Source organism: Aulonocara stuartgranti, assembly GCF_965226115.1.
Source record: "Aulonocara stuartgranti genome assembly, chromosome: 13".
In the NCBI taxonomy this organism is placed as follows: domain Eukaryota; kingdom Metazoa; phylum Chordata; class Actinopteri; order Cichliformes; family Cichlidae; genus Aulonocara; species Aulonocara stuartgranti.
In genome coordinates, this window is record NC_138949.1 from 13782027 (window position 1) to 13808491 (window position 26465).

A 26465-nucleotide genomic window follows, 5' to 3' on the forward strand; every position below is an offset into this window, starting at 1 on the left:
CCAGCCCACTGTGAAGCCATTAATAATTCAGGTTTCCCAATAAAATACACTGCTATTCCTGGTGTGGTGATGCCAGCGCTACTACTCTGCCCCTGAACTCTATGGAAAGTTATTATTTTTAAATTCTGGTGAGTGTTTATGGGTTAGTTCCCAAAACACTGTAGATGTGAAGCTTTTGTGTCTGTGCTCTGTAATGCTCGTGTAATGACAGCAGGCTGAATGAATAAAGAGTAATGGGGGTTTGGGGGAGGGGGGTCATCATAACTAGGTTACAGTTGCTTTACTGGTTCACCCTAGTAAAAGATCAAACTGAGCTCTATAGTAATGTGCGAAAGTCTTGAGCCAGCCCTCCATCATTTATTTTTATTTTGCTTCCAAGGAGCCAGACTTTCTTGTCATTTTTAAAGTAAAGTTAAAGTGATCTTGAGCAACAGGCTGTGTGACATCAGCTGCTTTTTCACTCATTTGCAACCCATACGGTAATGTTTTGGTTTCATTTGTTAAGCCTCGCCATATCTGAGCATGGTGTGCGCTGTGTCCTTAAAAGAATTTAAGGGAACTGAACAAGTGGAAGACAAAAAAAAATCTAAACAAAACAAATAAACATTCTCTACAGCAGATGAATAGTATCTGAAAGTAATGAACTGAATACATATCAAAAAAGATCCGGCAAAGACCTGATGCAGGATACAGAGATGTATCTGGCACTCAGTTGATCCATCTACTGGTCACTAAAGCTTCATCAGAAATGGTCTCAGTGGATGGGTGGCTGTCAAGAAAAAGACTGAGGTATGACAAATTACACAAGAACTGTGCTAAAAGTCTGTGGTAACCGCTCAAGTTATTATCAATATGTATGGAAAAGGTCAGGAGACAAGTACAACAGAGTATCTAAAGCCATCTGTAAAACAGAGTGGAGGCTACATTTCCACCAGTGGTGTTGTGGATCTTGTTAAAAGTCATGGAATTATGAACGCAGAAAAGATTTTGATCCATCACGTGATACTGTCTATAAAGCATCTGATTGACTGTGGATTCATTTTTATAGTATGACAGTGATCCCAAATAGAATGCCGGTACAGTGAAAGAATACCTGGACGGAAAAACGCACAGTGGAACACTATCAGTCATGGATTGGAGCCTGAACATAAAAAATGTTGAAGCAGTGTAGGATCATCTTCACAGGGAACAAAACAAAAGGCAGCAAACATACTAAGAAGAGCTTTGAATATTCTTCAAGAAGCTGGAAGAACTATTCCTGACGACTATTTAAAGAAATGACAAAAAAGCTTTACTAAAAGATTTCAGGCTGTGTTGAAGAATAAAGGTGATCACACCAAATATTGACTTTCAAACTTGTTAGAAGCCTACCTTACTGTGTGTTTTTCTTTATATAATTTATGTTTGTGCACGTTTCAATAAATCGCTGCTTCTCCTCCCTGTTTTGCTCGTGTTTTTCTTCTTACAGGTGTTGGAATTGTTCTATACAAGAGAGGTACACGACGAGACCTGTGGATGTGTTGTTCTACAGTGCCCTCTCCAGGCAAATATGGGCTAATGATTTAAGCATTATTTTTTTATGCATTTATTTTATTGGAGTGATAAATGTGATATATGCACAAAGCCACAATATTTAACATGACTCCTTTTTTGCAAGAGAGAAAACAATATCAAGAAAAGTTTGAAACTGTACTCCCGTCACATATAGACATAACTGACACTTTTACGTCAGCAAGGAAAGATGACTTTACAACTGAAATCTACATATTGTATTACATTATAATTTGTTAGTTTGATTAAAGAAGCGGCACAAATCAATTACTACACTGCATTACTCTTTCACCATGGCTGTATTCTATATACAGTGGGGCAAAAAAGTATTTAGTCAGCCACCAATTGTGCAAGTTCCCCCACTTAAAATGATGACAGAGGTCAGTAATTTGCACCAGAGGTACACTTCAACTGTGAGACACAGAATGTGAAAAAAAATCCATGAATTCACATGGTAGGATTTGTAAAGAATTTATTCGTAAATTAGGGTGGAAAATAAGTATTTGGTCACCTCAAACAAGGAAAATCTCTGGCTCTCACAGACCTGTAACGTCTTCTGTAAGAAGCTTTTCTGTCCCCCACTCGTTACCTGTATGAATGGAACCTGTTTGAACTCATCATCTGTATAAAAGACACCTGTCCACAGCCTCAAACAGTCAGACTCCAAACTCCGCCATGGCCAAGACCAAAGAGCTTTTGAAGGACACCAGGAAAAGTATTGTAGACCTGCACCAGACTGGGAAGAGTGAATCTACAATAGGCAAGCAGCTTGGTGTGAAAAAATCAACTGTGGGAGCAATCATCAGAAAATGGAAGACATACAAGACCACTGATAATCTCCCTCGATCTGGGGCTCCACGCTAGATCTCATCCCGTGGGGTCAAAATGATCATGAGAACGGTGAGCAAAGATCCCAGAACCACACGGGGGGACCTGGTGAATGACCTGCAGAGAGCTGGGACCAAAGTAACAAAGGTCACCATCAGTAACACACTACAACGGCAGGGAATCAAATCCCGCAGTGCCAGACGTGTTCCGCTGCTGAAGCCAGTGCATGTCCAGGCCCGTCTGAAGTTTGCCAGAGAGCACATGGATGATACAGCAGAGGATTGGGAGAATGTCATGTGGTCAGATGAAACCAAAGTAGAACTTTTTGGTATAAACTCAACTCGTCGTGTTTGGAGGAAGAAGAATACTGAGTTGCATCCCAAGAACACCATACCTACTGTGAAGCATGGGGGTGGAAACATCATGCTATGGGGCAGTTTTTCTGCCAAGGGGACAGGACGACTGATCCGTGTTAAGGACAGAATGAATGGGGCCATGTATCGTGAGATTTTGAGTCAAAACCTCCTTCCATCAGTGAGAACTTTGAAGATGAAACGAGGCTGGGTCTTCCAACATGACAATGATCCAAAACACACCGCCCGGGCAACAAAGGAGTGGCTCCGTAAGAAGCATTTGAAAGTCCTGGAGTGGCCTAGCCAGTCTCCAGACCTCAACCCCATAGAAAATCTGTGGCGGGAGTTGAAAGTCTGTGTTGCTCGGCGACAGCCCCAAAACATCACTGCTCTCGAGAAGATCTGCATGGAGGAATGGGCCAAAATACCAGCTACTGTGTGTGCAAACCTGGTAAAGACCTATAGTAAACGTTTGACCTCTGTTATTGCCAACAATGGTTATGTTACAAAGTATTGAGTTGTATTTTTGTTATTGACCAAATACTTATTTTCCACCCTGATTTACGAATAAATTCTTTACAAATCCTACCATGTGGATTCATGGATTTTTTTTTTCACATTCTGTCTCTCACAGTTGAAGTGTACCTCTGGTGCAAATTACTGACCTCTGTCATCATTTTAGGTGGGGGAACTTGCACAATCGGTGGCTGACTAAATACTTTTTTGCCCCACTGTATATATATATATATATAAAACTCAGAAACTAAACACATTTGTTAGATCAAATCCAATTTAAATAATTCCCATCAGTATAGGTTTCATAGCAGTATGCATATTTAAAATATTTGTAAAGGATTTGTCTGCAAAGAAAACTGTTTTTGGGTCACTTGTTAAAATATTTTTTGGTCTATATTAGTAAACAGTGTTGGGACTAACGCGTTATTAAGTAACGCGTTACAGTAACTACGTTATTATTGTGGTAACGAGCACGGTAACTAGTTATTATGCCAAAATCAGGAACGCGTTACTCGTTACTGGGATTTAGATTGGCTCGTTACTCGTTACTTCATGTGGTGGCTATCGCGGAGCTTCCACAGATTCAGTAACATTAGAAAGTGGTGGAGGCAGCAGGTGGATGAAGGAAAAGGGACGCAGAAGGAAAAGAGACCCGAGGCGGCCGCCGGTCCAAGTGTGAACTGAACTTCAGGTAAGAAGTTATGACCTGCAGTCTCTCTGGGTCAGATATAAACCAAGTTTAGGTGGAGTTTATTTTCGTTGTGCTGACTTTTTCCGTACTGCGTGCTAGCTAGCATGACGGAGTTTCTATACAGCTGGATGGTGCTATGAAGTTAATGATGTTGAACTTTATTTTGTTCATAAGTTATTAGAGTTGCCAACCATCCCGTCTGGTATTCAGAGAAAATATTACGCGTTTCTTATTGAGGTGAAAAGGAACAGTTTGTCCCGTAATTCAGCTACAATGGAAAAGGCACAAAGCTGGAGTTATTCTGTCTTTGCTGCACAGCTGCCTCTTCTTCTCTCATTCTCCCCCTCCCTCTCCCGTTTCTACTTCAATCATGAAAACTGATCAATGATCAGCTGATCGGCTCTCTTGTTTGTTTATCGCTCACTTTGCGCCGAAAGAGGAAACCAGCGGATGTCGCGCTAAACAACAGCAGCACTTTTAAGCTTGATCAGCTGTTGTTAGAATTTATTTAATATTAATTTCTAGTATCAGCTGATGTTTGCTGGAGCCACAGCTGCAAAAAAGATGCTGGTCATGATATGGTTTGGTTATCTGGTGAGAGGGAAACATGAAGATGAAACCAGGAGATGTCCTTACTGAATCATCAGAGCTGAACAGGTGATGGAGAAACAGGTTTACCTTTTAGGTGACATGAATGAGTTGAAGTTATGAACTGTTTCTGAGAGACAAATAACACCAGGATCCTTTTCTACGTAGCTGACAGCTGGTAACTGTGCAGGGGTGGGTCTAGCAAAGTGTTGCCAGGGGGCCAGGTAGGGCATTAACAGGGAGAGGGGGGCACAAAGAAATACTTTTCTTTCTTATTCTCATTTAAAATGTCTAGCTTTTAAAAAATAATAATCTGAATCTTACAACAAACGATTGATAGATTGATGCATATATACCATCAAAACAGTGTACATCACTGTCACAACAGTGTTTATTTTCATTCAAAGGCTTTATGATTTTTCCTATAATGGTGGGCCGGTCTCTAGTCAAAATGCCCGGGACAATTTTCTGTCCCAGTCCAGCCCTGTATGCAGCTCATCTGCAGTCTGGTGTTACCTACATCTTCCTATTCAGAAGGCAGAATTTCCGAGTTCTGAGTACAATCAAAGCACCACGACTGCAGTTTTTGTGTTGATGTAAAAGGCGCACATGACACTGTGACGTAGGCTAGAATCATGGCAGCAGTCAATGACGGTCCAGGCGTGGGATTTCTCTAGTGGAAATATGCACATTATCTTTTCCTTTCTATTGGTAGGTGGCACAGTGCACTTGTGGCAAGTAAGCAAGCTAGAAGACTGGCAAAGTTATGGAAGCAATACATTAACAAGAGAATTATGAGTAAAACCAAAGTTACTTTCCCTTGTAACTAGTTACTTTGAAAGTAACGAGTAACTTGAAGTAACTGAGTTACTTTTGAGAGAAGTAACTAGTAATGTAACTAAGTTACTATTTTAAAGTAACTTACCCAACACTGTTAGTAACACACGGCAATGCACGCTCCATATAGAGATGGCTCTACATAGTAAACTCTTCTCTTTTTGCACAATTCAAACATTTTTCACATAGAAATTGTTGCACTTTGTAAAAAACAAAATGAAACCTATTAACAGCAAGGATCACGTAACAGCAGTGTTCACTGTGTCTGAAAATTTGTGAACATGAGACATTTGTTTTCAGTATTTCATTACTTAAACCCGCGCTTTTCATTTAAAAAGGCTGTAGCGGAAAGTGTTTGTCTCTATAGTGACAAGACTTCCGGTTTTTCCTTCCCCACAACCCATTTTAAGATAAGATAAGATAAGATAAGATAAGATAAGATAAGATAAGATAAGATAAGATAAGATAAGATAACCTTTATTAGTCCCATGCTTGGGAAATTTGTTTTGCTACAGCAGTGGACAGTGCAAAGTTGCAAAGAAAAATTAGAGAAAATCACTGGAATAAGATATCAATAAGATACTGTACACAATAGGGTAGAATAAAATAAAATAAAATACTATATACAATAGAATAGAATAGAATAAAATACAAATGCTATATACAATATGAGTATAATACAACGATGCCAGAAAGAGTATTGCACTTAGTGTTATTGCACATGTGTGGATGTGTGTGTTTGATCAGTTGAAGGCTTTGTTGTGGAGTCTGACAGCAGTAGGGAGGAAAGACCTGGGAAAGCTCCAATGCCAGGCTGGTAGGCAAACTGAAGTGGATTCAGTGATGAGCTCACCAGGCGCCGAAGCTGAGTCAGGACCAGCCGCTCCAGGGTCTTCATCAGGTGGGATGTCAGGTCCTTAGGGCGTGAAGTCTTTGCCTTTTCGTTTTGTACATAACTGTTTTGGGGGCAAATAAAATGCAAATAGGGATTAAAACCGCAGAATTAATGATTACCGGTGCTGGAAATACTAGCGCTTGATGCAGTGTTTTGATTTTGTTGCCACTGGTACCCACAAAGCAATGCGCGAAAGTCACGTGGTCTGTCTGAGGTCCTTGGGGCGTGAAGTCTTTGGCACTGGTACAACACAGGAGGTTTTCCAGAGATGTGGGACTCTCCCCAGCCTCAGCCTCAGGTTGAAGAGGTGCTCCATCACCCCACACAGTCGGTCTGCGCAGGAAATCCTTTTCAAACATATTTTGAAATGCCTCCGAGTTTTATACACATAAGCGTAACTCGGCGATATTTTATTTTGCCACTTTGTAAAATAATATGGTTTGAATCAGCTAGTGATTGTTTTAAATATTTACGGCTTTAACTTTGAAGATTTTTTTTTTTTTACCGGAAATGATGTTGTTGTTGTTGTCAGCCCTGGTCAGCTGACCAGAGTTTTTGAGGCGGTCCATTAAGCGCCAAGGAAAGGCAGAAGCAACAGCGAAGGAGTCCACAGAGAAAGGTACATTTAAAATATTTTTACTTGAGCTACAGTTTGTATGGGTCGAGAAGGTTGCTCACGTTTCTTTTTGCACTTAGCTAGCATCTATTGTTAGGTCACGTGTAGGTGTTAACGAATAAAAGACAGCTTTTCGCCATTAACGACCCTTAAAATGAAGAGTGCCAACAAAAGAGCTGAATAATTTTACAATGAACACCGGGAGTCGCAAAAACTGCTGCTAGCAGGATACTTTGTTAAAAGAAGCGGCTCTTTAGTCTGTTTTTACTTACTGTTGCTTTTTCGTGGGTAAGCATCACGTGAATATTTGTTCCTCATCAGCACATCACGATTTTAAGATGCAAAGTCAGCTGTGTGCTTCACGTCAGTCGCCTTTAATGACCCGCTTTTTGACGTGATAAAGCCGTGCTAGTTTGAACCTGCTTTGTTTCGTTTGTCTGTTCCTGCCTGCGGTGTTCAAACACTTCAGGCAGCTTCTGTTCTGGTCTCATGAGCGGTCCTGCTTGCATCACTTGCCGCTTATTTTTAGCGTCTTTCATGTGATACTTTACTTTTAAAAAAGAGTAGAGACGCTTTATAAAATTGCCGAAAGCCAGTATTATGGTTCAACAAGAACATGCCCTAATATGATAATTGACATAAATGCTGACTTTTCCTTCTGATGGAGCATTTAGTTGTGGGTTCAAATCCGTAGTTGCAGTGGCCCATTAAGAAATGGCATTGGTCTCCTTTGACAGTCCACAGCAGGTCACGATTGTCTATTTACTGTGAATGTTTACTGACCATACTGTGGTGACAAACACAGGATACTTATATTTTTTTTATTTCTTACATGTTATAAAGAAACAGATGTGGAAGATGCAAGACTGAATGAAATTGATCATGTCAGGTGGCTGATTCACCGGAATTTCTGTCAGCGTCAGTGACCTCTCCAGACTATGGGCTCCGAGCAAACTTTTCCCATCTGTGGACAAGTTCTAAGAAAAGTAAGCGTTATAATAACAATATAATGTCAGTTCCTCAGTGAATTTGTTTTGTTCTCATATTTTTCTTCTTCTCCTCCTCCACAGCTTTCTGTTTAAAACTTCCTGCATTGGTGCTCTTCACTTTTGCAACCTTCGCTTTGTGAGTGTCCGGCACGCAGTCTGTGGAAATGGACGGTACAGGGCCTGTGCACCCCAGTCTTAACTCATCATATCTTCCTAATGCACTTGGTAACCATGATGAATCTGATGAGGAAGACGAAGAGAGCGAAGACCATAGCCTCTCTGCGTCTCTTCTCCCCCAAAATTCCCCACCACCTTTGGCTGTGCGCTATAGTCCAGAGGACTCGTACTATTTGGTGTACATCATTTTCTTTCTGATGGGCATTGGATCCCTGCTGCCTTGGAACTTTTTCATAACAGCTAAACACTACTGGCTCTATAAACTTAGCAACGACACTCATCACAGCGGCAACGAGGAGCAGCATTCAGACCTCAGTGTGAGTGCTTAACAAAGCGTGATATGCATGTTTTTCACAGGAAGAAACACATCTGGGCAATTCTGCATGCTTGTGACATGAAGCTGTTGCAACCCCGTCTGAGATCATATGACTTGCTGTCTTTTTGCATCTGATTGAATACCATTGCAGCCTGCTCCCAGGCATTGTGGAATTTGTTCATTTGTTCTCACTCATGGTGACACTTGTATGCATTAATGTGTAAGAAAAACATAAAGCAAACTGCCATTAAGTCTTGATTAATTTTTGATTTTGCAAGATAAACTCTTGCTTATACTTGGAGGAAATGGCTATTACAGATTTATTTATTCGTTTCACCCTCCCCTTTCACTTCCTTTTTCTTTTGTGTGTCAGATGCCACATGCATCCATAACTCTCTGCTTTTATTCAAGTGAATACTGATTAAAAATGTTTTCTTTTATCTCTCTGTTCACAGGATTACTTTGAAAGTTATCTGTCCATAGCCTCCACTGTGCCCTCTGTGTTGTGTCTGATCCTCAACTACGTTTTTGTTAACAGGTTAGCTCCCCATACACACACACACACACACACACACACAGAGGTCAGTCCTCTCTGAGAGTTTTCTGTCTTTCACAGTTCAGCCTTGCTGTTCGGTTACTGGATGATTGGACGGTACAATGTCACATTTGTCCTGTCTAGGTTCTTAAAGGACAGGGCAGCGGTGATCTAATTTATGTTGGAACATTTGATCTAGTGTGTCTCTTCACCCTCTCTCTGGATTTTTGTTCAGCTGTGTTTATTATTGGGGTGGATAATTAAAGGCTAGCTGTGTCACATTAGGCCAGACTGCGTGTGTGCGTAATAGTTTATAACATGTTTAAACAACACAACAAAAGGAAAAAAAAAGAAAAAAGTAAATCCATTGTGAATGGTCAAATGAGGATACATGTGACTTTTGCATCACTTTCAGCCTCTACACACATTTCTCAGGGAGATGGGTCACTTGACCAGAGGGTTTTACCATGGTAGCCTTGTGGATGGGTTCTGATGAATGGGGCCTTTTTGAGAGAACCTCAAATTTGGGGTGAAATCTGGTCAAGTGAAGTTGCCTTTCTCCCTTGTTGTCTTTGTTGTTTACTTCCAACTCTGATGGTTTCTCCTGCTCATGAACTTGAAAACAGTTACAGTGCTGTGGAAAAGCATTTTTCCCTTCCTGATTTCTTGGGGGTTTTTGGTAGTTTTTTTTTTTTTTTTTTTTTTTTGTTTTTGGCATATTCATCACATTTACATGTTTCAGATCATCAATATTAGTTTTTACATTCTCATTTCATTTCAACCCCTACACAGTTTCTCAGGGCGATGCATCTCTTGACCAAGGAGGAAACCACTGCTGGCCAAAAACAACACGAAGGCCCGTCTCACATTTTGCCAAAAAACATCTTGAAATCTTTTGTGAACTAACTAGACAAAAGTTGAACTTTTTGGAAGGTTTCAGTCCCGCTACATCTGACATTAAACTAACACAGCATTTCATGAAAATAACAACATATCAACAGTCAAACAGTGTAGTGTGATGGTCTCTGGTTGCTTTAGGACCTGGACAGTTTGTTGTAATTGTTGAGACCATGAATTTTTCTCTCCACCTGTAACTGGAAAATGTCCGGTAACTAGTTCAGTCCTGAAGCTCAGGCTCACTTGAGTTATGTAGCAGGACATTGATCCGAAGCACACTAGCAATTAAGTTTGTTTTTTTTGTTTATGTTATTTTCCTTTAATTAATATAATAATCATTTACAAACTGTATTATGGATCTTCTTTGATTATCTTTGGACTAATATTAAAATTTTGTTGATCTGAAACATATAAGTGTCATATATGCCCCAAAGAGCTAAAAGATTGGGCTGTTAGAGCGCTGTATGAAGGAAAATGTAAAAGCTGATTTGACATCCATGTTTATTTTTGTAAACCCAATTATGTTAACAGAGCTCAAAGATCTTTCTGCCTAATCCCAGTATGTGTTTGTGTGCATAGGGTGTCTTCAAGAATCCGAATCCTATCATCGCTGTTTGTGATCCTGTTTGTGTTCGCGGTGACCACAGCGCTGGTGAAGGTGGACACGTCAAACTACAGGATGGGATTCTTAGTCGTCACTCTGGTCAGTGTGGCCGTAGTCAGCGGAGCCTCCAACATCTTCTATGGTAGCATTTTCGGGATCAGTGGCCACTTTCCCATGAGGATCTCTCAGGCCCTCATATCAGGTAGAGATCTTATTCAAGTCAAGTTAGAGATGTCTTTTGTTGACACTGGTGTCTTTTATTAAAGTGCATGCTCACAAATATTTTCTCATGTTTTCAAATCCTGATTATGTGCTGCTTCATGAAGATGATTTCACTGTATGTAGTAACTTCTTACGTCACATTGTACGAGTATAGTTTCAGTTTTCAGTTTTATTTGTCATATGCAAGTTAGCACAGGGTCAACACTGCAATGAAATGTGTTTGACGAGCAGCAGTCACTCAGCAGCATGGTACAGTAGAAGAAAATATAATAAAATAAATAGAAAAATAGTAAAGAGCAAAATATTAGAGAGATGTGGTAAAAGAGGAAAGATGACTAAATATATATGTATCTATAAATATAAATTAATGTATACTAGTGAATCTTGAAAAGAAATATGACGGGAGGGCAGATGGGATATTGAACAGGAATGAGCAGCAGAAAATTACAGTATTGCACTTTTTAAATATAAATATCAATAACAATAAAGTGGCGTGACCAGTGCAGATTAAACAGAGTACTTGTGAAGCTGCAGGGTAGCTTCTGAGTGCGTCCTGTGGACTGTGTTGTGTGTGTTTAAGTGTTGTGGTTGAGATGTCGTATGGCTTGGTGGTAAAAACTGTTTTTAAGTCTTGTAGTCCGAGCCGACAGACTCCTGTAACGTCTGCCAGATGGTAACAAGGAGAACAGCTGATGTGCTGGGTGGCTGTGGTCCTTGATGATGTTGTGTGCTTGACGGAGGCATCGCTGGAGATAAATGTCCTGAATGGCAGGAAGCCTCGTGCCAGTGATGTGCTCTGCTGCCTTCACCACCCTCTGTACTGATTTACGGCTGCTGGCAGAGCAGCTTCCGTACCAAACTGTGATGCAGCTCGTCAGCAAGCTCTTGATTGCACACCTGTAAAAATTTGAGGTAATGTTGGCATTCATGCTAAACTTCCTCAGCCTCCTCAGGAAGTAAAGCCGCTGGCGAGCTTTCCTGACAGCAGTGTCTGTGTGAAGGGTCCAGGAGAAGTCCTCGGTGATGTTGACTCCAAGGAATTTGAAGCTGCTGACCCTTTCGACCTTGACACCGTTGATGTGGATGGGCTGGTGTTTCCTGACTGGCCGTTTCCGGTAGTCCACTATCATTTATCTAGTTTTGCTGATGTTGAGAGTCAGGTTATTTTCCAGACACCACTCGTACAGTGCCATCACCTCCTCTCTATAGGCCGTCTCGTCGTTGTCTGTGATGAGGCCTATGATGGTTGTGTCATCCGCAAACTTGATGATGATGTTGGACTCGTGTTTAGCAACACAGCCGTGTGTGAACAGGGAATATAGGAGGGGGCTAAGCACACAACCCTGTGGCGTACCTGTGTTCAGGATGAGTGATGAGGAGGTGTGCTTACCAACTCTCACCACCTGGGGCCTGTTTGTGAGGAAGTTTAGAATCCATCTGCAGGTTGGTGTTCCCAGCCCAAGGTCGACGAGCTTCGTGGCAAGTTTTGAGGGGATGATGGTGTTAAATGCCGAGCTGTAGTCGATGAAGAGCATCCTTGCATATGTATTCCCTTTTTCCAGGTGAGTGAGGGTGGTGTGCGTTGCCAGGGCGATGGCATCCTCTGTGGCTCTGTTTGTCCGATAGGCAAACTGAAGAGGGTCCAGTGTGTCAGGAAGGGAGGAGCAGATGTGACCTTTGACCAGCCGCTCCAGGCACTTCATGATGACTGATGTCAGTGCAACAGGACGGTAGTCATTCAGACAGGAGACCACTGTCCTCCTGAGGGTAGAGGATCTGCTCTCTGTTGTCTGCGTCAAAACGAGCATAGAAGTTGTTAAGCTCGTCTGCGAGAGATGCAGTGGGCTGAACACTGCCTGTGTTGTCCTTCTTGTAGTCAGTGATGCAGCGCAGTCCATTCCACAGTCGCCTGGTGTCAAAGCTGTGGTAGCTGGACTCCATTTTTGTTCCTGTAGTCCTTTCTGGCCTTTTTTATGGACTTTCGGAGGTCGTACATGGCTGCTTTATATGCATCAGCATCCCCGGAGTTAAAGGCAGAGGTCTGCACTTTTAGCTTGGCGCGAACGTCTTTATTTACCCAGGGTTTCTGATTTGGATATATGCAGACAGTGGTTTTTGTGATGGTATCATCCATGCACTTTCCAATATATCCAATGACCGAGTCTGTGAGTTCATTGATGTTGCCATCAGCTGCATCCACAAATATCTGCCAGTCAGTTGTCTCAAAGCAGTCCTGCAGGACCTCCTCAGCCTCACTGTCCCATTTGTAAATAACCCTGGAAGCTGTTTTTTCCTGTTTCAGTCTTTGTCTGTATGCAGGCAGCAGCAGAATGGAACAATGGTCTGCCTTACCAAAAGCTGGGCGGGGAAGGGGTTTGTAGCACTCTTTGAATGGAGTGTAACAATGGTCCAATGTTTGATCACCTCTTGTGGGGAAGGAGATGTGCTGATAGTATTTGGGGAGAACCTTCTTCATGTTGGCTCTGTTGAAGTCTCCCAGAACCCTTATAGTAAAGATGGCCCCAATTTTTGACTCCCTTTTTATTATATAACACACTGAATTAAGAATTTGGGATGCTGGATCACTGCCTCTCTTTCTCATTTCCTTTCAGCCTGCTTTCTAATAAAGCTTATAACATTTAAAAAGAAAACAAACAATCAATTTAAAGAGGCAACAATGCAAGACTTTTATCTACTGCACAATACTTAAACCAAGCTCCTTTTCTGCTTCAGGTCAGGCTATGGGAGGTACACTGAGTGCTTTAGCCTCAATAGCGGACCTAGCCATAGCTAAAGATGTGACAAACAGCGCTCTGGTCTATTTCCTCACGGCGGATGTCTTCATTCTGCTTTGCATCATCACATATTTGCTGTTGCCCAGGCTGGCATATTCAAGGTCAGTAGTTCTGGTTTCCATGTGGTTAAATACACCACCAACCACATCTGTATTTTGAATGTACAAATGTGCTCTTGTGTAGTTTATATCATTATTTGTGATTTCACCTGAACCAGTGTTCGTGTCATACACAGGGTGGGTTTAAAAACCCCTCAAAACCATTATAATAAATTAAGATCTGGAATGGGTTCTAAATTAACCTGTGCCAGTCATTTTCTGCATATTGTATATTTAGTTAATGCATTAAATGCATGTGAAATAAATGTATTTAATGATGAAGCAACTATAAATCAATAATAATAATGAACCTGTTCCAATTCACCATTTTTATTCTTTAGACACTACATGGCATGCAGTAGTCCAGGTGGGATGAGCGAGGATGAAGGTGCTGGAAACAAAACCCCACCTTTGCGACCCATCCTTAAGAAGATTTGGCTGCTCGGACTGAGTGTCTTCTATGTCTTTTCTGTCTCCATCATGGTATTCCCTGCTGTATCCTCAGGAATACAGTCTGTTAACAAGGATAGTGGCAGCCCCTGGACAACCACTTACTTTGTGCCTCTTAGCTGTTTCCTCCTGTACAACGTAGCAGATTTATGTGGCAGGATGGCCACAGCCTGGCTGCAGGTCCCTGGTCCCACAAGTAAAGTCCTGCCTGTGCTGGTGCTGTGTCGCTCCGTTATGGTACCACTCCTCATGCTCTGTAACTACCAGCCAAGGGATCACCTCCTTACAGTAGTGTTCAATCATGATGCGTATCCGGTGCTCTTTAACTGCCTGCTGGGTCTCTCTAATGGCTACTTAGGCACACTGCCAATGATCTACGGCCCAAAGGTGGTACATCGAGAGCTGGCAGAGGCCACAGGAGTGATCATGTCTTTCTTTCTCGCTCTGGGACTGGCTGTTGGATCTGCATTGTCTGTGCTCATCGTGCACTATATCTGATCAGGCTGGTACACAGTAACCTGGTCATGTTCAGGTGAATCAGAACTGCAGCATGCACCAGTAAAGTCAGGTATCTGCTCAGGGGGAGTTGCCAATAAGCTTTTCACTTGACCAACATGCCTTAATTTCTTTATACCTCGCATTAATATGTTTACATTTATGAAGTGATTTGTAATCACTGCTGTCTATAAGAAACAGATTTTAAAATTTTTAAAAATCAGATGACAATTTTGGGGTACTCGGTAAATTGTAAAAATGATATTTACTTTTTTTTTTTTTTTTTTTAAATAAGGCTTTGGGTGAAAATACTTGGTTAAAGGATTTCGAACATGTGGCTTGATCCTGTCTACCTGCTATGAACCTCGACACATCTTGATGAACAGTTTAAAAAAACAAATCTACATGCTGTGGTTTGCCTTACTTCTCAATGCGTTTTGCTGTACTACATTACTACTGGCTGTATTGATGGACAACAAATAAAACTCTGGAAGAGGTTTTGTGTGAGGATCATTAGTTTTTAATACAAGTACACCATTGTCTTGTCAGAGACAGTTCCATACTTTCCTCGCAGCTTCTTTAATCTGAGTCTCTAGCATTTTCTTCAGGTTGCAGCAGACAGCACACAAAGCTTTAGAGCAGAGCTGATCGAGTGCAGCAGCAAAGAATAGGCCCAGCAAAGACTCAAACACCCACTGGATGGTGTGTATATTGGACTTTATTTGTATTGCTATGACGTTTTACACATTTTCCTACTAATAAATACTATTTTTTATCATGTAGAAAAACAGACTGAAATTGGACTCTTAAAGATATCGCAGCAATTAAATGTGTGAGCATCTTTTTACAGGTTCAGTCCACACAACACCATCTAATAATCAGAAGGTTGGTGTTTTCATCCGTAGCTGCTCCAGTCTGCATGCCAAATTTCCTTGGGCAAGATACTAAATGTCACTTTGATGGGTGGATCCACTGGAGTGTGAACATTAGAAAGCATTAAAAGTAAAGGACTTGTATAAATGAGGAATGCTGTGTGAAGATTTGGGTGCTAAGGCTGAGTAGAAAAGCGTTATACAAGAACCAGTCCTTTCACCATAGTAAGTTTGAGGGAAATTCCAGTCACAATACAAGGAAAAAACCAAACAATAGATTGGGAATCGCTTTATTTGTTAAAAAGTTTGCACTGTAACAATTACCTCAGCGTTTCAAGCAGACATTTAATTCTGAGAAGTTTAGTGCATTAGAAGCACACAGATTTACAAACAGTTAAAGAGTGAACTCAAATTACACTCTGATTAACCTCCTGTGTTAGCTCATAAAAACAAATCTCTACAAAATATGTTTCAGAGAAATTTATTACTGCAGATTTACAGATCAACTAATGAACTGAATCATTTGTATTTGCAAAGAGTACTACCATAGAGAAGAAAGCAAATGTGAAAATTGTGTTCTTATTTTCACCTCTCCCAGTAAAAGAAAAACCAAGTGCAACTCAAACGATGCCAATTTTGAAAAGCAGACAGTGAAGCAATTGTGTGCCACTATACATGTAATTACTCCCCCCTGCCCAATAATCCAATACTTTGTTGGAGGGGGAAAAGAAGAAAACACTAGTCCCTTTCCACCATAACATCATTTAAAATATCAAAGTTAATTTAAACACAAAAATGAACAGTGGGATGCAGCACTAGAGTATTTCTGTTTAATTCCCTACAGGTCAGTTTGTATGGGTCGTCCTCTATACCCACACATGGCGTTGGCAATGAGCCACGGCCTGAAAGACAAAAACAAGTGGTTGTAGAGACGTATTAGAGTAAGGTTGAGCTTAAACAGTTTACAATCAGTTCCAGTGGCATTTTGACACCAAATGGTTAATAAGATACCCAAAAATATGTTCAATCAAATTTCAAACTACTCACATTGCACTGTTGTGCGGTCTCCATGTTCTTGCACCAGAATGAAGGTCCCCAGCTGCACCGCTCTGTCCCCAGCAGTCTGTGTGCAGCACCAGGGCAAGCTCCCAATTTCTAGAACACACGCAAAAAAAACCTCAGACGTTAAAAACTAAGCTGCAGGTATGCAGTTTAAGCCATAACAATCTCATTTACTGCTAATGACCAAAAATGTATACATTTCAGCATTCGATGTAAGCTGTATGGTTTTTGGAGTTAAAAACATTCCTATTTCAGTGTTTAATCATTTAAAGTCCAGTGAAACATACTACCAGTTAACTTTATTATCATTTTGAAATAAGTAATCCTTTTACCATGCACACAAAGTCTGGGTCAAGCATCTCGAGCAGCAACTGGACAAGAATTGGCTCATACTGTTGGACCAACTGGTCACACTGTTGACAAACCACAGTTAAAATGTAAGGGTGTCACATGAGGACAGGTAAAAGAGTTCCACAAGATTAATTAGCACATCTACTCACCTCAGTCTTGTAAGAGTCAGGCAGAAAGTTGCATACTTTTCTCACAGCTTCCTCAATCTCAGCCTCTGTTGCATTCTTCTCCAGGATGCCGTCGATGTAACTGACTACAGCTTTACACACCTCACAGTAGCCTCCGACCTTAAAGCGGGGCTTGTCAAGTGCAACTGTGAAACAGTTTTAGGAGTGATTATCCATCCATGTATTTAAATGCTTAAATGTTTAGCCCTGCAACAGCCTGGCAATCTGTCCAGCGATGCCTCTTGCCTTAGGGTAGCTAGGATAGGCTCCAGCTAGCTAAAGCACAATGTACATCTGCATAGAGCGTGCTCTGAAGACTAAGAACTTACCAACATATGCACGTCCTTGACCATTGCAAAGTCCCAGCACTGTGCAGACAGTTTTGGGATCAGCCTCCTGCACAAGCAGATCAATGATAGCCTGACCATATGTCTCAATCAGATCCTTGCACTGGGAACTCAAAGAGGAGGGCAGGATTGAGCACACTTGCTCCACAGCGTGAATAATCTCCTCCTGCACAGGACAGACAGGTTAGTCGGTCAGCAGAGCAAACCACACCAGTATTATGTTGGCAGCAGTTTGTAGCTTATTTTTATGATCATACTGGACATATTAAGTGTTACACAGCCCACCTCTGTAGAATGTTGCTGCACCATGCTCTCCAACTGTTTCATCACATACTCGCAGATGGTACAGGTTGGGGAATCACGGACACGGACCATGGGCTGGAAACAGGGTATGGCTCATTAGCATGTGCAATACACTGCTATACGACCAGTCTTTAATTATCTTTTTTTTTAAAAATAAAATAAATATCAAATACAAAAATCACGATTAACCACTGTACACTATCCAACATACTATACCTTGCCAGACGTTTCTGCAGCAGAGTCTACCTTAGTGGCAGGGAAAAGCTTGGCGGCAGGGAAAAGCTTGGCGGCGGGCACAGTCTTAGCGGCCTGAAGTGTCATCATGGGAATGGATTTCTTCGTTCCAGCACAAAAGCCAGCAAAGGCACAGATTTCTCTGGGTTGCTGAGGAAGGAAGCAACACAATTACTCAGGATTAAAAGCCAAAGTTTTTGTTTTGGTAAGTAATTTAAAGTAAAGTTTCATGCTTATAGCATAAAAATTCCACATTGCCACCCATGCAATATGCAGGAGTTTTTATGCACATACACCTACTACATCTTTGTTTTACCAGCACACACACTGCAATACACACACACACTCATGGTGGCACAAACTGTCATTTCAGGTGCAGCATGAAGAACCAGGAAAGACCGGTGCACCTCATAGCTGACTTGATTCTTTAAACTAACATAACCTAGGCACATATCACAAGAACCAAGTAAAGTGCATGCTCTGACTGTGGCCCTACTCCATAGTGTTCAAACAGGCACCAAAGTGTCAGGTCATTAACCAAACAAGCCCAGTGTTCAAAAAAAAAGTATAATTAGACCATCATTCGCACGTGTCTCAAGAGCTAAGGGTTAAAAGGCTACAGGCTGAACACAGAATGACCTACCTGTTCCTGGGGAGCAGCATACAAAACCCAGAGTAGGAGAAAACAGAGCAAAAAGACATGAATGGAGAGGAGAAAAGTAACAAAGGAACACAGGCGAAAACAAACAAAGTAAGAAGATAAAATTTGAAAGGAGAACAAGCAAACATGACCAAGTTTAAGTCAGCAGGCCAGGTGGTGCTGTTCTACAAAAATGTATTGCTGCATTTGCTTCTAAGCTTAAGTACTACAATGAAATAACTATTAAAGCCACATTGTAGCTTCAAAAAGTCAAACAGAAGGTTAAAGCACATCATCAAAAGGAACCAGAAGACTCACCATAGACATGAGCTGCTGAACAACCAGGGTTCCATACTGGCTAACATATTGCTTACACTGCAAAGACAGAAGTATAGGTATTAGAAAAGCTTTGTTTTTCTCCCTCCTGGGTGTGGTGAAGAAACCCACACATGGGATATTTACCTGGTCAGCCAAGCCTGGCCCCAGCATATCACACTGCTTCTCAATATTCTCAATGAGAGAGTCGATAAATGAAGAATTGGCTTTGGCCTCTGCCTGAGCATCAGTCAGCAGTTTGATGCAGTCCTCGCACACCGTATCACTTTCCTACAAAGAAGACAGGCAAGTTTCAGTGCCAAATAAAGAGTACACTTAACAGCAGGTAAATGGCCTGCATTTGTATAGCGCTTTTCTAGTCCATAGGACCCCAAAGCGCTTTACACTACATTCAGTCATTCACCCATTCACACACACATTCACACACTGGCGATGGCAAGCTACATTGTAGCCACAGCTGCCCTGGGGCGCACTGACAGAGGCGAGGCTGCCGGACACAGGCGCCACCAGGCCCTCTGACCACCACCAGTAGGCAAACATGGGGTTAGTATCTTGCCCAAGGATATTTGACATGCAGCCAGGATGCAGCCTGGGATCGAACCACCGACCTTATGATTAGTGGCTGACCTGCTCTGCCACCTGAGCTACAGCCACCCTGTTGTTGAGGACATTTCAAGCTTACCTGCTTTGGAGACTCTTGTTTGGAAGCCTCCTCTTTGTGGTTCTCCAGAGGATAAAGGAGCCCGGGCACATTGAAGAGGAAGGGAGACACTTGCTGGGAAAGGTCAACTTGAGGTATTTCATTGGACAAGAGCTGCTGCTGGGCCTGAACCTTAGCCAGGGCTGCCTGCTGTGACTGACAGAGTCCCATGGCTGCGCACACCACGCCAGGATCATCCTAATAAACACAACTTCATATTACTTTCAATACCTTCCCCATTTTAAACTCCCTTTGACCAAAACACTTTGCTTCCACACACATTAGCCTAAAGAGAAGTGAAATCCTTTAATTCGACTGTGCTTAAAAAATAAAAAATAAAAAAAAATAAAAAAAGCCTGCATTTCCTGTGCGAACAAACTGGTTTAGTAAATACTAAATGGATTCTCCTTTCTCTCCCCCCCCCCCAAGAATGCTGTAGCAGGTGTGCGTTAAGACAACTATACTAAATGCTCCTAGTCATGGGTTTAGTATTGCACAATGACTACTCTGTTCCCATTTTGAGTTAAAACTCATTTCCCCATCAATAGCCCTTTTTAAGCTGGGTGCACTCTGGTCACACAACCACTTGTGTTTCCCTTTAGAAAGAAAGAACTAACAGATGGGGTATTTACTTACAGTCCTAATAAGAGCAGAATGATAAATGCACAGACAAAGCAAACGATGTTTAAAAGAATCTATGGGTTATATTTGAAAGCATTCAATATGGTTCAAAATGTAAACCTTATGACAGTATAACTCTAAGGCAAACTCAATAATGAATGTTTTTTTTGTCCAAATGCTAATGGCCGCCTATATTTAAAGTGAAAGCTTGCACAAACAGATTCAAGAAGCTCACCAGTTCTCCCTCGATGATTCCCATGAGAATGGGGAAGTAGTCATCCACCCTCTCTTTGCACTCTTTACTCAAATCTTGATCAGGGATGAGTTGGCAGGCCTTCTCCAGGTACCCTAGGACCTCAGCCTGCAGTCACAGAAATATGCAAATACCAATGTTTAAATCTTAGTGTGGTTGCAGGAAACTCTTATTTAAAAAAAAAAAACAAAAAAAACAAAAAAAAAAAACCCAAGTTGTGGATCTTTTGGCCTTACCTCAGTGGCATTCTCCTTCAGTACTTGCCCAACCACAGTCAGAACCTCTTTACACAGCTCACATGGCACAGATTTCTGAAACCAGAGTATTGAGTGTGTAAATAAAAAGCTGCTAAAAATGTTTTAAGTAAACCAAAGATCCCAATACAAAAAAAATTAATTCATGTTTGCCTAACTACACATTTCAATGTAGGAGAAAGCAGAACAGAACAGTTTGCCATTTGGGGAATTAAAAAAATATATATACACAGGTCACTCACCATCTGGGGCTTGTTCCACACATTCTGCTGGCAGTGAGTCACAGCTCCACACAGAGATGCAGTTTTCACATTGTTACACCAGTAGGGGGGGCCACGAGCACACTGCTCAGTGCCCAGCAGAGGAGTTGCCACCGCTGTGAAGAGGACAACGAGTCATGCTTTGACAGACAATTTATACTTTTGTGTTAAATCATCACCTCAAACCAAGGAATACTGATGATAGTAGCAACATGAGTGCTCACGAATGTAAGCAAATTCCTGGACGGAGATAACTTTAGCTATCAGAATGGACGTGAGGGAATGTACAAAGAAGTGGAAGAACTTGAGGGACAAATATATTTGCCTCTGTGGTGAAAGGATAAAAATAGGACTACAATAAAGAGTGGGGACTCTGGGGCAAAAAAAAAAAAAAAAAAAAAAAATATTATAATATAAATATATATTTGGTGTCAGCCATGACACCAAATATAAGATTAGGACAACCTCTGACAGGCAACAGTGTCAGACACCACTTACATAGGTTACATCTTAAACCTTTACAGAGATTCACTGCAGAAATCTAAAGCAGCAGTTACAGAGAGATCAAAAAGCAATCTCATAACAAAATCATATTCCTCGGCAAGTTCACCACTGCTTTATATGACAGCAATGGAAACCGATACATTTGTTTTTCAGGGTTGTCATTTTCTTCTTTTAGGTTATACTTCAACTATGTTTAAAGTTTTAAAATAGGCTAAACTAGCTCGATTAGACCAAAAATACAAAGTATGACTTTATCAAGCAGGACTTCATACCACAGAAAGGAAATTCAAGGCCAACTTCCTCAACTGAAAGTATGATTTCAATAAGACACTGCCCTGCAGGTTGAATTTTAAACAACTCTGTAAAGATGACTGACAAAAGGTCAGCTGTTAACCATGTCGGCTGAGTTCTAAGAGGTTTTTCAGAAAGTAGTGAGGGGTTTTTTGTTGTCGTTTTTTGTCGTGCGTTTCTATGTTTTGTCTGTGTTTCAGCACCCTTATCTCTCCATACTAATGAGGCTCACTTAAAACCAAGATAATTTACAAATCACTGAGGACTGTGGGTACCCAGCTATACTTTGCTAAGGTTTATGACCATTAATGGGGGGGGGGGGGGGGGGGGGGGGGGGGGGCTAAAACCCTATTAGCATGTCTATCTCTGGCATGACCACATCAGGGGAATTTAATTGCTCACTCATGCATCACAATTGCAGAAGTAGGAATCGGGGAGGTGGGTGAGGGGTTGTGTGTATAGCTCAATGCAAAAAAGAAGCCTTTACTGTTCTTCATGTTTGCTGAAGTGAAAAAGTGATGCAGGAAGGCATGTTTTGCATGCAGTGTTTCCTGTTTTGCCCATTAATGGTTTTGAAATGAAGATCCAAACTATCTGCATGTCACAAAACCTACATTTGAAAAATTGTGACAAACTAAAAGTAAGCTTACACTCACTGATTATTGGATTTCAAGGCCAGTGAGCAGACTTGAGTGATAACGGCCAAGAATGAGCAACGAAGGACAGGCTGAACCAGCAAACCTTCAATCACCAGCTACAGTGTATGCAGGGTCACATGCTTTTTATACAAAATGACAAGCTGTTCTGACGCAGACAACAATAGAAACTGCCTGTTCTGCATTTTATGGCAAGAAAAAGTTTTACAGTAAGTCAACAAATTCTGTGTGACCTAAAAGCCTACATTTGGGTTTCTATAAAGTCAAGAAAAGAAAGAAAGAAAGAAAACAACAGAAAAACACTTGAGGTGAGTAATCACGATCACATGACCCAGTAAAGCACAACAGGCTTTAAGCAGGATTCAGATTGGATTTTGCAATATCAGCATGTAACCTGTGGTATAAACCTGTTTAATGAGACAGGCTACACTGTTTTTGTGATCCAAACCACCAACTATCAGCAGAAAGTACACGACACATGTTAAACAATATGACTAAGCCCAAAACATGCGGGAGCAGGAATGCCAATGCAGGAATGTGGATGTAAAACACTGAAGTTAGGTTTCACCCAGAAATTCAGGTGAAACTAAGCAGTAACTAAAGCAAAGAAGTCTGTGTGTGAATAAAACAGCCCTGCCAATGGTCAGTAAGGAAACCAGGCTTCTGTCATGATAGTCCATAGTCCAAATGGCACATTTGGTTTCATTGCAGAAATAAACGGTTGGTATTGGTGACACAGTTTTATCACAATATAAGGATAAACCCATGAACACGACTCAAAGTGAAGCACAAGTATAGGTCCCGTTCCAAAATCCCCTAAAAGAAACAAAGACTGAAAAGAAAGTTTCAAATTCAACATTTCGGTGTGGGTGAAACGAAAGTGTTGCTTTAGTAGATCAAACGTAAACTTCCCCTTCAACATTACCAGTAGTCAACAAAGCACCAGATACTGTACATAGCCTGGGCTAAACAGGGGTCTACAACAGTTAACTGACTGATCGGTTTTCTATTGTAGTGTTCTACCATATTTATACACGTAAACGCTATTTTTAGGTAACTGATGTAGCAACGTTAGTTAGCTGAAATAGCTAGTTAGCATTAGCTGAAAAGCTTGAGTTAGCACAGCTAAGGCCAACGGTAAAACAATAAACTTCAAAGTCACGCGGTTAAAGATTCACTTGACATCGCTTTAAATATGTCTATAAAACTTGTAGAATATTATTTATATATTATATACTGAAAACAAAATCCCAGGTTACTTTATTAACAAATAAATAAAAAATAATTCCCGGTATACGCTTCCGCCTATTGATGTTAAAACGCACATAGTTACACAACCAAAATCTGTCGAAATCAGGTCACCTATAGTGTTAAAAAAAAAACGCGCACACACACACACACATTATTTGTCTACTTCTGTTAATACTACCTGAGGACACCAAAAGAAGAGTTAGGAGCAGCATGACTGCGCTGTTTTCCGAGCCCTGTGTTTGTGTTGGTTGTCGGGGAGGATTGACTGGAGAAGGGCGAGCACTGCAATGCAGAGCGCGAGGGTGTTGATGCCTTTATGGTTCACGGTCAGCTGATCGAAACATGTGACTCTCAGCCTACCGTCATAGTACCTCGAAACGCCGATTGGGGGGTTGTTTTGTTTTGTTGTTGTTTTTAATTCAAACACACTTGTGAGCAACCAGAACTTTTGACTAAACAGATTTTTAAGTAGTTGTAATATTTGTACAGATATCTAGGGGAAATGCATAGTTTCTACAGTGAGGGCTCCGTGGTGGGCCAAGAAAGTAGTCAACAATTTTTAGTTAATAAAGAATTTGAAGTTGAAAGTTAATCAAATAAATACATTTAGTTTTGATTGTTGAAATGTGGACAGAATATCGAGTAATCAAAATGTATGCATTTAAATTCTACATATAAATTCCCCTCTTACCCCTATGGGCGGGCCTATCGTTCAAGCTTTGGTCCTCTAGCAAAGGTCTGGGAGCTTGAGGGTCTTGCGCTCTTCTGGACGGAGATCTTGGATGTTGTTCCTGGAATCTGCTGGAGCCACTCGCCTAGCTTGCGTGTCACTGCACCGAGCACTCCGATGCTGTCATTAGGTAAAACTACATCTATCACTGTAGCCATCTTCTTCTGCTTGTCTAACACTACAATGTCTGGTTGGTTAGCCATCACCAGTTTGTATCTGGAAGTCCCACAGCATCTTGGCTTGGTCATTCTCAACCACCCTAGTGGGTGTGTCCCATCTTGACCTCAGCACTTCCACGCCATACTCGCCACAGATGTTCCTGTATACAATGGTTATGGTGTTCCATGTATGCCCAGCCTGCTAGCATCTTACAGTCTATAATTATGTGCTATTACTTTTTTGTTTATTATATTTATATTATACAGTTGGATGCAAAAGTTTGGGCAACCTTGTTAATAGTCATTAATTTGCTGTATAAATCGTTGGTTGTTACAATAAAAATGTCAGTTAAATATATCATATAGGAGACACACACAGTGATATCTTATTAGTGAAATGACGTTTATTGGATTTATAGAAAGTGTGAAATAATTGTTTAAACAAAATCAGGCAGGTGCATAAATTTGGGCACTGTTGTCATTTTATTGATTCCAAAACCTTTAGAACTAATCATTGGAACTCAAATTGCCTTGGTAAGCTCAGTGACCCCTGACCTAAATACACAGGTGAATCCAATAATGAGAACGAGTATTTAAGGAGGTCAATTTTAAGTTTCCCTCCTCTTTTAATTTTCTCTGAAGAGTAGCAACATGGGGGTCTCAAAACAACTCTCAAATGACCTGAAGACAAAGCTTGTTCACCATCATGGTTCAGGGTAAGGATACAGAAAGCTGTCTCAGAGATTTAAGCTGTCTGTTTCAACAGTTTGGAACATATTGAGAAAATGGAAGACCACAGGCTCAGTTCAAGTTAAGGCTCGAAGTGGCAGACCAAGAAAAATCTCGGATAGACAGAAGCAACGAATGGTGAGAACAGTCAGTCAACCCACAGACCAGCACCAAAGACCTACAACAGCATCTTGCAGCAGATGGAGTCACTGTGCATCATTTAACCATTCGGCGTACTTTACACAAGAAGATGCTGTATGCTAGTGTGATGCAGAGGAAGCCTTTTCTCTGCCCACAGCACAAACAGAGCCGCTTGAGGTTTGCTAAAGCAAATTTGAACAAGCCAGCTTCATTCTGGAATAAGGTGCTGTGGACTGATGAAAGTAAAATTGAGTTATTTGGGCATAACAAGGGGCGTTATGCATGGAGGAAAAAGAACTCAGCATTCAAAGTAAAACACCTGCTACCTACAGTAAAATACGGTGGTGGTTCCATCATGCTGTGGGGCTGTGTGGCCAGTGCAGAAACTGGGAATCTTGTCAAAGTTGAGAGACGCATGGATTCCACTCAGTATCAGCAGATTCTAGAGACCAATGTCCAGGAATCAGTGACAAAGCTGAAGCTGCGCCGGGGCTGGATCTTTCAACAAGACAACGACCCGAAACTCTTCTCAAAATCTACTAAGGCATTCATGCAGAGGAACAAGTACAATGTTCTAGAATGGCCATTTCAGTCCCCAGACCTGAATATTATTGAAAATCTGTGGTGTGAGTTAAAAAGAGCTGTCCATGTTCGAAAGCCATCGGACCTGAATTAACTAGCAATGTTTTATAAAGAGGAATGGTTCAAAATACCTTCTACCACAACCCAGACTCTCATTGGAACCTACAGGAAGCGTTTAGAGGTTGTAATTTCTGCAAAAGGCGAATCTACTAAATATTGATTTCATTTCTTCTTTTTGTGGTTCCCAAATTTATGTACCTGCCTGATTTTGTTTAAACAATTATTGCACACTCTCTGTAAGTCCAATAAACTTCATTTCACTTCTCAAATATCACTGTGTGTCTCTTATATGATATATTTAACTGACATTTTCTTTTATTGCAACAACCAACGATTTATACAGGAAAATAATGACCATTAAGAAGGTTGCCCAAACTTTTGCATCCACTGTATATACATAAAGACATCAGTTAAGTTGGCTGGCTCTTTTGTTAGTAACCTGGTTAATTCAATGTTGTCTTACACAAAATAAATACCATGATTGTGTACTTATACTTTAATTGAGATTTA

At 41.1% G+C, this 26465-nt stretch overlaps 2 protein-coding genes across 5 annotated transcripts; one reads left to right on the top strand and one right to left on the bottom strand.

Annotated features, from left to right (window-relative positions):
• Window positions 1-3834: 3834 nt before the first annotated feature.
• slc29a3 (solute carrier family 29 member 3) lies at window positions 3835-14950 on the top strand. 4 transcript variants are annotated; one of them, XM_082556609.1, is made up of 8 exons: window positions 6471-6566; window positions 6792-6878; window positions 7719-7861; window positions 7946-8358; window positions 8813-8895; window positions 10369-10595; window positions 13349-13511; window positions 13850-14950. In XM_082556609.1, the coding sequence occupies exons 4-8, from the start codon at window positions 8029-8031 to the stop codon at window positions 14454-14456; spliced, it is 1410 nt and encodes a 469-aa protein (XP_082412735.1). In that variant the 5' UTR covers window positions 6471-6566; window positions 6792-6878; window positions 7719-7861; window positions 7946-8028; the 3' UTR covers window positions 14457-14950. The 4 variants fall into 4 exon arrangements, with proteins under 4 accessions (XP_082412736.1, XP_082412735.1, XP_082412734.1 ...); XM_082556610.1 differs by lacking the exons at window positions 6471-6566; window positions 6792-6878 and adding an exon at window positions 3835-3939; XM_082556608.1 differs by lacking the exon at window positions 6471-6566 and having other exon boundaries at window positions 6775-6878.
• Window positions 14951-15599: 649 nt separating this feature from the next.
• psap (prosaposin) lies at window positions 15600-23867 on the bottom strand. The gene is made up of 14 exons (XM_082556605.1): window positions 23734-23867; window positions 20836-20969; window positions 20576-20650; window positions 20322-20447; window positions 19448-19663; window positions 18892-19035; window positions 18748-18804; window positions 17772-17939; window positions 17538-17630; window positions 17235-17418; window positions 16888-17051; window positions 16720-16800; window positions 16373-16480; window positions 15600-16227 (listed from the first exon to the last, which is right to left on the bottom strand). The coding sequence occupies exons 1-14, from the start codon at window positions 23765-23767 to the stop codon at window positions 16192-16194; spliced, it is 1620 nt and encodes a 539-aa protein (XP_082412731.1). The 5' UTR covers window positions 23768-23867; the 3' UTR covers window positions 15600-16191.
• Window positions 23868-26465: the final 2598 nt, after the last annotated feature.